We start from the raw sequence: 11,750 nt of genomic DNA, 5'->3' as shown, positions 1-11,750 counted from the left end.
CTGACAACTATCACAATTATTATATACACACACATCTGTAGTTCTTATTGTTAATTGTTCACTTCCACTAAACAATATCATAACAGAGATTCAGAGTGAAAAGCAAGCATGTAATAATCTGTTAAACAAAGTTACCCTTAAATTACTCATCATCTAAAGAAATACTCTGGTTACATGTGTGAAGGCTTTAAGCAGCTATGATAAGTGATCAAAAGTAGTCTCCCCTAAATTCCCTGTAGCAGGGGAAGCTCCGATTACATACAAGGGAGATAAGCCGTTAAGTGATCTGCGATTTTGATCCGACTATACGTGATCTTGTTCTAGAACTAAGAGATTGGAAGAAAGTGCTGGCCTACATACCCCATATCATTGGATCCACCCTTCGTTTTAACACCAATACTTCAAAACACGAGGTAAATGTTTCATAATAAATTAACATAATACAAAGTAATGAGCAATGAGTATCTTAATATAGGAATTATTCCTTATGTAAAAAGTACACTGTACAATGTTAAGTACAAGGGATCATTCAATTATCATAAAATAATCATAACTTATTTATTTTTGTTATTATGTACTTATTTTAAGTGCAAAGTTGACCTACTTTTTATTGCAGTTGACGTGTTAATGCAGCACACAGCATGTTTTATTGTATGCATGTTAACTGGTAAGCTAAGCTTTCAACCGTATTTATTGGCATAACAACTACATGTACTTTAGAGTTATTCAAAAGCATCAGTGTTTGGACTACTTTTAATGGTGTTCAGTCATTATACATTATAAATGTATAGTTTTAGATATTACTACTCATCATTTATAAAGAGCTGCTGTCCTCTTTACTCTAGGCACCTATAATTTACAAACTAATCCATGAGTTGCTTTGCCTGAACATTGCTGTCCATCCTAACCTTTCTTCAGCATCATTGACAGATTGTTTATTGGTAGAAAAGAGGGTACAAACATTTCAAACCAAAGTTTGTGAAAATTGCATGTTGCCCTAACCCCTGTCAGTCTGTTATTCCTTGCCTACAATAATGACCTTGACATGTAATAATCTGACCTTGAACCAAACAGTGTATCAATTAATCTTAAGGGCGCTGGTAATACAAAGTAAGAACAGACATTGTCTGGTACGACACATGTATTGCATTCCTTTATCTATTACATCTAGAAGTCATTCCATTACCTCTAATTCATGCAATTTAGACTACATGTTCTATAGATATATATCATATCTTTATTCATGCATTTAAATTTACTACTTTGACAAACTTTTAAGTTCTGTAAGGTCAGGGGCATGCAGATTATATTACACACCACACACAACACTTACATCACAGCATGGTAACCATGGAAACACTCAAAATCCCCCTATCCTAAAATACACCATTTCATCCCTCAAAAATCTCTCAATTTTACTGTTTTTAAACTTGATTGATTTATTTATAAACATCCACCTTTGGTGTTAACAATCCATAGTCATATTGTTGAGAAACAAACCTAAATTTTATACCTTGGTCGTCCCCAGAAATCGTATATCTTGGGGAGATGCGATTCTAGTTTTATTTCTGCAATACTGAAACAATACACATTGGTGTTACTGTTAATCAAATCACATCATATGCCAAAGAAGGCTGATAACAACGCCACATAAACATAAAATGTAAAACCCAGGACTGTCACCTCAGTAATTCTGGCGTGTATTCAGCATCAAACAGATAACTGAAAAAGAAGCCCTACAGTGATTGAGGAAGGGTGCCCAAGCCTTATAAAGATTGTCAAGGGAATTATAGTATAAAATCTATAACACTGCATTGTATCAATAATCAGCTAAATGTCTTTATAAATCAGTTTAGCATACACTTTAGAAAGTGAGCTAGTGCATCGTTAGCTGGGGGTTATGATATAACTACGGTGTTAAGACCTAATTATTTAAGGTAGCTCGCGGGTTTACATGCTTGTGAGAAAACCTACCTCGAAAATTTGTTCACGTGATCCATAGGTTTCAGAGTTTTATTTCTAAAATTTATTTGAGATTCGTCTGCACGGTAATAATGTTACCGTGTTTTAATTACAGTGTCATTAATAAAATCAAGCAACGCCATTTCAATGAAATATATAGTAAAATGCACATCTTAATCGAAAACGCATTACAAAACTGTGCTCCAAACTTTTAAACGATTCAGACGAAATTAATTATACTCAGCACAATAACAGAGGAGATAATTTTGAATCAATTCATGAAAAATAATCAGTATGTGTTCTCGGCCAATTTTTGGCAAAACAACTTTGAAGATTTAAAAGATTTCTCAAAACCGTATATTTTCATTACGACGTATGCCCGACGTCATTATTTCCTTACGTCTGAGAACCCAAAAATTGAAATGCATTAATTGACAAGACTAGCTGATTAACACATTTTATAACATGTAAATACTAATTATACATTATTGTGAATGTTATCAAATGTACAAATGCTATTAATGTAAGGCTGTAGAGATACAGAAAATTGCTATTTTTGTTTTTATGAAACTCTGAGTCAATCAATGCAAAAAAAAAATGCCAGGAAACTACTGAAATAAAAGTTTGTAATCGTATAAAATAATTAGCTCAAGCCAAAAGAATTTTTAAAAATTTGATCGGTAATTAAAATTACGGAAGTTATAATTGTAAAAAAAAAAAATAGCAAAGTTAATGCATACGGTTCAATTAATTTACTTGTCTATTTTAAAACATGATTCTAAATGGAAAAGTTCCAACGCACACTCATACTCATAGAACAAAATGTGACAATTTATGTGACATCTTTAAATTTTCAGCACTTGATGATAATAAATATTTGTAAAAACAGTAATAAACTGCATTTAAGTTTTTTAATATATTTCCCTTTATGCTTCAAAATATCTCATTTGTCATTTTGAAAAAAATGTAGCCTATTAGTTTACTATGACGGTCAACTCTTTACGTTGATTCCTACTGTGACGTCAGCAAACCCGCGAGCTACGTTAAATACTCAACTTTTACCGTAAACTACATTTGAAATAATAACTTCAAATCATTAGAAACATTATATTTAAAATACATATACAAGGAACCAAATCTACTCATCTCACTGACTCTTACTTTATATGGTAATTATTATACACTAATTAACTCTAAGGGTTAAATTATGCTAACCCTATAACACAGAGAGTACTGTCCTTCTCAAATAATAATTGCTAAATCATCCTTTTCACCCATTTTGTTATATGAACATCCAAGTATAAAATTCATTTTATCATCTGCTTTACAAGTGAACTTCTTATTTATAATGAACTTTCTTTAAAAGAAGAAATCAATGGGAAAAATTTTATTTGATTTTGTAAAATATCTCTCCTCTTTCATAAATTTCAAATTTCTACTCTACATTTAAATGAATGCAGACAAAATATTTGTTCATATAAGACAGGTACATACTGAAAAGCTCCCAGTTATGAAAAGAATCATAGTCATATACACATATTAGTTACGTAGGTTATAGATGTGCCAACAGAAAGCAAAGGTGGAGGGGTAACACTAAATATCGTGTGAGCAAATGTTTACTGAGAGCTAATTTACTGATCCAGTCATTACCTAAGAAGTTGTTTGTTCTTTTGCCTACAGATAATATTCAGAGGGTACAGGTATAGATGTAAGAACAAAGGTACAGAATAAAAATTAAACAATACTGACATGCGACCAGTTCTCGCCAAGTACCATTTCTCGCCAGTGCATCAAGAATCATATTTCTTCATTTGTAGTTTTTTGTGTGAACAAAATGACGTAACAATGCACAGGTGAGAAATGGTACTCTGCAAGAACTGGTCACATGCTAGTATAGTTTCATCAAAGTTCAAGATTCAGTTCAAGATTGAGATCAAAATCCAATTGGACAATAATTTTCAGAACATAGATGCTTCTACAGGGGGTGGAGCAAAAAAACAAGCATGTATCTTTAAAATGTTTAAGCCAATGAATAAGCTCTATTTGTATCAGATAAAAAAAAACATGTCATTTTATAATTTCTCTATAAAGATCAAGATTATTCTGGTTGAAGCAATTTGCAGCTGCCAAAGTTGGTTGGGTTCATATCTCTAATTATCTAATAATGTCTTTCCTGTGAATGATATGATCAGCACAGATAAACTGTAAACCTGCATGAGTGTACTGATAAAGTCCTACATGTACATGTTGCCCGATACTGTGCTTATGCCATTGTACTGTCCCGGGCAGACTACGCTGCATACTTACGATCTGTCAGGGTGATTGTGAGGGATTTCTCCTTTTCCCAGTTTCCGTGGAGATGAAAGTTTGCCTGGAGATGACCTTCCAGTTTTTACTGGAACTAATGCCTCTGAAAGAAACAATTTTTTCTTCCATTACACATCAAATTCTGAAGAAAAAGTTCTACAGTGATTTTTTAAGCTATATACAGATTGAAATTTGTTAGTTGCAATTTCTTAGAAAGCTTGATTGGAAACGCTCTAGTGCCCATGCAGTTATTGATTTTCTTGCTGAATTTTATACCTTGACATGGTTTTAAATATTATATATATAAAGCTTTAACATAAAAAGAATAAAACTGTTAAATTTCATCTAGGAGAATAGTACATTGCCCTGAATGTTTATTTTGGAAATCACATATTTATCGATAACAGTATTTTTAACTTCAGTACATGTATTTAAAATATCTTTCTGTGTAGTGGTTACCAGATTTTAAATTTTATTTCAAGTCCTTTAGATAATCATTATTTTCAAGGTTTCAATCTTCAAATATACTTATTAAATAGATACTTATTGAAATGATTCTGCAAGTTTCTTTGATTAAACCTTCCTGAAATTATTGAAGAGAATGGAGCGCACCCATTACTTGAGATTCCTTATATCAATGTGTGGCCTTCACAAGGGAAATTTAAACTCCTAATTCAATATAAGCAAGTAAACACAAAGGCCATTACACCTGATGGTTGTTCAGTATTTTTTACCAGAAAGAAACAGTGAAACATATATAGAGTTGTCAGTCAGCCGGCTCCATTGACAAGCCTAGCGACAGACCACCTCACAAGGACTCTCTGATTTATCTGAACAATTTCAAGAAAGCCAAAGTTCAATAAAGGTACACACTGGATCAGCAAGTGTTCAATTCATATGGAATCTTCAAATACACTGCCAGGTGTAATGCACACCTTGATTTGTCATTCTGCATGTTTCTTTCTGTTCTGTTTTTGTGCTACATGCAAGTACATAGTTTTCTTTACTTAAGGAAGAAACATTTATACAAAAATATCCAAATGCATCAAAAAGAAATTTAGTGAATACTGAAAAAAAAAATATAGCCCTTATAAATTTGTAACAAATACAGATTCCAAACCTTGTTATAACATATACTGTATTACTGGTTATTTTTCTGATGATCTAATTTAATTTGGGTTTTTTAATCATTTTCACAGCAAGAAATTATATCCAGTATTGTTTGTTCTTATGCCGACACATATAACAAAGTTACACATTTAGTCCTTTTCCTCAATTTTGTCACACGAAAAAAAACTTGGATGTAATGAATATGTATATTACATGTAAGCATTAGGCAATATAACAGAAAGAGACGTTAGACCTTGATTCAACAAATACAGGTCCTAGATCTTGTTATAACTGATTTAGACCTAAGATAATGGTATCTTTAATCAATGTGTCATTTTTTTTGGAAGGGTTCTAATAAAGCCACTCAAATATTGTTGGCCTGACAGCTATATCTGATCATTCAGCTGTCAACAAGTAACCTGGCACATTTTTGTACCAACAGGAACCAGCATACTACAGGCTGTCGTCCACACAGATCTATATCCTCAAGTTATGAGCCCATTACATTTAACATTGGTTGCCTACCAGATTGAAACTGAGGATCTTTGGTTTGCCTGCCTTTGGTTTTTGGTGCTTGTTTACTGCCATTGCTTTCTCCACCCCCTCTCACAGATTTATTGCCATTATATTCGCCACCCTCCCTATATGACCGGCTATAATCAGTCTCTCTGTGTTTACTGTTCATTTCTCCACTTTCTCTGAGTCTCCCATTGAAATCTCCATTCTCTCTTTGAGCTCTGTTCATATCACTGTCTCTGAGTTTGCCGTTGGGTTCTCCACTTTCCTTGCGTGAGGTGCGACTTCCTTGAGTGTATGCTGTATTGCTACTATCCATTGTGCCAGGTTTGGATGGTATAGAGGCATGGCGGCTATCTTTAGAACCGAGTTTACTACGACTGTCTTTAGAGTCAGATCGTGAATATCTCTTAAATCTCTCAGAGTAATCCATAGTTCTTTCCCAATTATGTGGAGTTTAAATCCATTAAAACTGAAAAGTCCTAAATTACAACTGTCACTAGGAATAAAAGAATCTTTTTATAAATTGGTTTGAAAAAGTTCACAGTAACATAAATCCGAAGCTTTTTTATTCACTGTGCCATTGGCAACATTGTACGGTCCAGTGTTGATGGTGGTTTCCAATCAGAAACAGTTTAACTTACTTACAATTACAGCCTATTGTCAAAAAGCCACCGGAACCCTTAATCTGTACTGTTACTCTTGAGAGAACAGCAAATCCTTGCCTGGATTAAATTAAATATATTTACGCGAAATGGCCCTCATTGAGCTTATGGTCAATGGATACTGGAGCTGTTTACAATTTAAAAAACCAATTACGTGGACACTCGGACAATGACACATCAAGCTTAGCATCTCTTGTTTACTCTCATAACAACACGAGGTTCTGATCTCAAATGAAGACTGCATGAACTAGATTAAAAAACATAAATTCTTTATGAGCAATTTTTATTTCCTTGATACAACAAATATCAAAGGAATTGAAAACGTGGGGGCACCATGACAACCAGTGACATCTCGTGTGTTTAGACCAACCCTATCTCATCGACGGAGTTCCGCCAACTAACTACAGGTTAAAGAGGAAACTACCTAATGTATAACTTTGACATTTACGGATAAATCAAGCACTTTATTGATCCGATGTTTTGAAAGTAAAGAATTCGGGTCAAAAAGCCCAAAGAAATGAAACACTTTTCAATAAACGGCACTGGCACTACTTTGCAGAGTTTGTCGTTTTAATCCCCGCGTAGTTTAAACGCTGGTGCTCTGACAGTTAGATTCTATTGTATTTCCATTCAAGGATCAAAATAATCTCTGAATAACTTTTAATAATCCATAAAACCTACAGTGGATGTCTTAAAGTATTAAAACAGTGCTTAAATTCCCTAGCCCTACAACTTCACAGCTCAAAAGGTTTGTTCTAAGAATGCATAATAAAGCTTTAGCCTTATGTATGAAATCAACACGTATTACATATACTAACATTATAGAAACCATGTTCATTTCCTCTATTGCAAAACAATTGTTTTCATCTATTATAATCTTAATACTAATAATAATCCTGTTTACAATTACACTCAGTATCTAACATTTCATTTGTCTTTTATACAAATATCAAAGTTTTCAAAATTACACATCTATGTTACTTTTAAACAATTCTTCCTTAAGCATTCAACTGATAAAGTGAATGCAAGGTGCCCTTTTAGAGGAATTTTATTACATTGTAGAAATTATGCCCATTTTCTCTATTGCAATTAAAACACTTTTTTAGTTAATTAGGGTTTAAGAATTCTTTCACAATTATACTCAGCATCTTATATTCAATTTGTCTTTACCAATATCATCTTTTTGTTATATCTAAGTTTTCAATTTTACACATCAATGAAATTTAAATCTAAAAAAGTTTTTCCTTATGCATTCAACTGATCATTATTTGTATATTTTAGGTGAAACTAAATTTTGAATCTATATCTTCTGTTTTGTAAGTCTACATCCCAGTCAATAAGTATGAGGTCCTCTGGATTATTAGGCCATGGTATTGGTAACATTGATTGTAATTTCCACGTGTAATATGTGATATGATTTGTAATAAGTATAGACTACGTCAACATTTGCCGCACTCACAAGCACACTACAGCACCGTCAAGAGCCCAGCTCAATCGACTCGTTCTCTTTGCATAGAACTTATTCTGGGTTTGGATATAATTCAAACAATATAAGCTTTTAAAAGACAGACTTAAATTGCAATATTGCCAGCTGGATTGCACAATGTTTAACAATTACACCACACCATGTAAAATCTGAAGCGGGCAAAAGTCTAGTTACCCTTCCCAATAACAAGCCGTTAATTGCAGAGTTTTGGACATTCCTCAGAGTTTTGTGCTTCCATTATAATGTGTATTGATTCCAATACTACCATCTAACAGGCCCTTATCTACATTGCCCACTTTATTGCATCCTATTCAGACATACCCTAACACCTTGCCTTTTTAAATCTAATCAATATCTTTTTTATTAAAAACAAAATAATCGATGCAAACATTATTACTGAACTTTTGAAGTACCGGTATAAGCTAGAGTATGCAGACTGCATGGTACATATGACACAGTCGTATTAAGTAAAAACATCATCATTTTCCTGACATCATATATCAAAAAATCATATTTCCTGACAACATTAATTAAAAATTCATATTTTTAATTAATGATAACAGCAGTTAATGACCTGCAAAGAGTTAGTTAACTTCCCAACGATTCGAGTGAATTCACGCTGCAACACTTTCAAAGAAATCCATGTTCACTTAGAACCATGTCCTGTGCATTAAAATTCAACTGTAAAAAGTGCAGTGCAAACTATTCCATAATTAACTCACATGACTAATCATTCATAAAATCAAACTCATCTAAAAACCTATAAAGTCTCACCCACCTACTAACATTTCCCGAGCCCCATGTGTTTTTAACGGCAAGCTCTATGCACAAAGGTTCCAATGACCAATAAATGTATGATGACCACAAAGGTTCCTATGACTGATCAATGCATGATGGTCAAACAACCAAAGACCCCTTATGAAACACTCTATTCACCTTCATTGACCAATTAAACCTAATTTCTTTTTCAGAATCACTCTATTCATTTTGTTCATTTTACCCATGATCCTGTTTCCTGACCACGTGAGCAACTCCATAAACATCATCTACTGACCTCTTTTTCTTCTGTGAACCCTCATTTGACCCCATTTCTCCTCTGGGAGCTACCACAACCTTTATGCTTTTTTGACCCTTGACCCCACAGTACTGACCAGACAAACCCTTACAGAGAGCTGACCCAAACCAAACCCAAGGTCTGCCTTCTGTGTCCACTATAGGTCTACTTTGAGTCTGCTAGGGGGGACCCAGACTTGACCCTGAGCAAACTTAAAGCTGATGCAGAGCAGACCCAGAGCGAATACAAAGCAGACCCATGCAGGGTCAGCTTTTGGGGTTTGCCTTGGTGTAAGGTTGTGTCTGGTCGGTACTGCATTTCTACTATCTTAACCGCTACAACAATCATGTTTCTTTGACTCCTTGACCCCATTCTTACCATGAACCACTTAATTCATTTTGTTCTTCATCCCATTGAATTCATTCCATTTGAACCAGTCTAGCAATTAATGCACTCCCTTGGCCCAATGTGACATGCTAACCTAATTTATCACTTTTAATTGATACAAAAGACATGAGAATCCAAAGTCAAGCTCATGTATAAGTATGACGGTTAGTTTTGATTTGTATCATTCAAATGAACAAATATACTGAAACTGTGGAAAAATTGATAATCATGCATATTATAAGACAGTGTGAAAAAAAAAGAATTTTAAAAGCCTTGCACCATCATTTTTAGTTGGCTTCAAAGAGTAACTTGATAGTGAGAGTGACAGAGTATCATGTTGGTTACATCAGAAATGGCAGTATGTTTATGTACACCATATTCTTCAGAATGGTGGAGAACTGACCAGGAACTACCTTTCGTCAGAAGTGGAGTGATAAGCAGTGAAGAGTCCAAGCTCCAGAATACACAGACAACAGAGAATGTGAAGGTCCACAAAACAGCAACAGCCATCAGGGCACGGATCAGGGGGTCAACCAGGGGATCAACCAATGTAATGACCGTGACATTGATACTGCGGTAGCTCCATCGAAAGAAACCAACAGTAAGACTTGCGAAAGGTTTCTGACAATGCAGTTACTTTTTAAGAGCTTGTTTTAAAACAATTCACAATATCAAATTTGAATTCCTTACCTTTTTTTAAATTGGGTACTTTCTTGTTAATAATAATGTAACGTTAACTTAATTTTATACAGATGTAGATTTTCACTTGATGGGAATGGGAGCCTGATGCCTGCTGAACAAGTGCTGGGAAAAGGACCACACATGGAAACAGATGACTTACGACTATTTTCGGCTGCGGGGGCAGATTGCGATTTTTTTGTTTCTTTAGTGTCCATACTCTGGGCGAAGTTGGCATCTATTTCCAAGCGGCTCCTACCTTGTCTCTGGAGGTTCTTGTCGATCTGAAGCCGCAGGAGCATCAGGACTTTCTCGACCACTTTAGGCTTGCAGTTCGCTAGAGCTCGAATGACCTCATCAGAAAGGTCAAGGTCAAGCTTCCGTAACACTCGCCTGTAGGAGAAAACATCATATTACGTGCATGGACATCGAAATTTATCTTTTAATGAAATAATGTTAATTTTAACATTTTGAAAAAGAATAAAATCAAAAATCAGCATTAACTATTGTGAGCAAACAGTAATATACATATATATATCAAGGTAACCATTTCATTTTTAGAGACTATATTTCAAGGAGCTTTGTCATTAGGGGGTAAGGCCAACAGTTGGCTAGTTTTAGAACTAGGTGGTGGATTCTTGATTTTACTTTAGCAATAAAAAAGATACCTGAGAGCTTGTTTACCTGCCTATTAAACTCACCTGTTCAGTAGGTACCAGTTCTCCATCTTCTGCTTCGTGGCAGCAGCAGGGGAATAGTTATGGAGCTCTACAATTTTGGGGAAGTAATGGGCAACAATTTCTGCTAGGAGTACTGAAAGGAAAACAACATTTCATGTAAACTTTTTGAGTACGGTTATCTTTTCTGATGTATTGTAACATGATCAGATGATCTATTGTTAGAGCTGTAAAAACTTACAATATACAATGTAAACTTATAATTGATTGATTGTTGTTTAGTCTCCTTTTCAGCACATTTATTTATGTCAAGAAAATACAAGAGCCAATAAAACTTGGACTTTTCTTCATGTAATAGAAGCAGTACTTTATTTTAGAATACATAAGTACATTGAAAAGACCTTTGCTGCCCAATTAACAGAAAAAAAATTATTGTTTCTCTTATAGCAAATAAAATACATTATAAAGGAACAGTTTACAACCTCTAAACTGAAAGGTTAATGCTAGATGATTGAAGGGGGGGGGGGTGTCGGTACCCCTCCCAAGCAGCCAAGCCTGGGACACAGAGTCATGGTGTAACGGATTAACCTACTAATATGGTTACAGGTGAGTAGATCAGTCCCACATTTTAGTGTACCTGAGTCAGGTACAGGTAAGGTAAACACGGCTCTATCGATTGGCAAGCCTTTACTCTGCAGCTCTTTTGAGGATAATGTTTTAATCAATAACTTCATATTTTTTATTGATTTTAATTAATGGTGGATCATCCATGGCTAATTTGGCCGAGTCTCTTGATCAACACTGAACTAAGGACATACATATAACAGTGCCATCAAATGCTTTATATTCACAATGTACTTCTATTCTATTAATTTATTTTACGGAATGAATGTACCATTTACCTGTCT

At 34.4% G+C, this 11,750-nt stretch overlaps 1 protein-coding gene and 1 long non-coding RNA gene across 18 annotated transcripts in view; one reads left to right on the top strand and one right to left on the bottom strand.

The window, feature by feature from the left end:
- LOC105339314 (sperm flagellar protein 1) overlaps positions 1 to 11,750 on the bottom strand; it is a 28,765-nt gene that overhangs the window by 13,084 nt on the left and 3,931 nt on the right. For 3 of the 17 annotated variants that reach the window (XM_034471812.2, XM_034471811.2, XM_034471813.2), the window contains exons 2-7: positions 10,867 to 10,978; positions 10,329 to 10,558; positions 4,270 to 4,372; positions 1,684 to 1,722; positions 1,514 to 1,576; positions 361 to 399 (exon numbers count right to left, since the gene is read on the bottom strand). In XM_034471812.2, coding sequence (XP_034327703.2) covers positions 361 to 399; positions 1,514 to 1,576; positions 1,684 to 1,722; positions 4,270 to 4,372; positions 10,329 to 10,558; positions 10,867 to 10,978 — 586 coding nt within the window. Of the gene's footprint in view, positions 1 to 360; positions 400 to 1,513; positions 1,577 to 1,683; positions 1,723 to 3,612; positions 3,637 to 4,269; positions 4,373 to 5,904; positions 6,816 to 10,328; positions 10,559 to 10,866; positions 10,979 to 11,750 lie in introns of those variants that run through there. The other 14 variants (XM_011444804.4, XM_020071823.3, XM_034471820.2 and 11 more) reach the window with 13 other exon arrangements.
- On the top strand, positions 98 to 10,378 carry LOC109620124 (uncharacterized). Its single transcript, XR_004601992.2, has 3 exons — positions 98 to 413; positions 9,874 to 10,088; positions 10,240 to 10,378. It is a non-coding gene; the product is annotated as an uncharacterized lncRNA (long non-coding RNA).

The sequence above is a fragment of the Magallana gigas genome, chromosome 8, assembly GCF_963853765.1.
Source record: "Magallana gigas chromosome 8, xbMagGiga1.1, whole genome shotgun sequence".
Taxonomy (NCBI): domain Eukaryota; kingdom Metazoa; phylum Mollusca; class Bivalvia; order Ostreida; family Ostreidae; genus Magallana; species Magallana gigas.
This window is presented reverse-complemented; position numbering and strand designations above follow the sequence as displayed.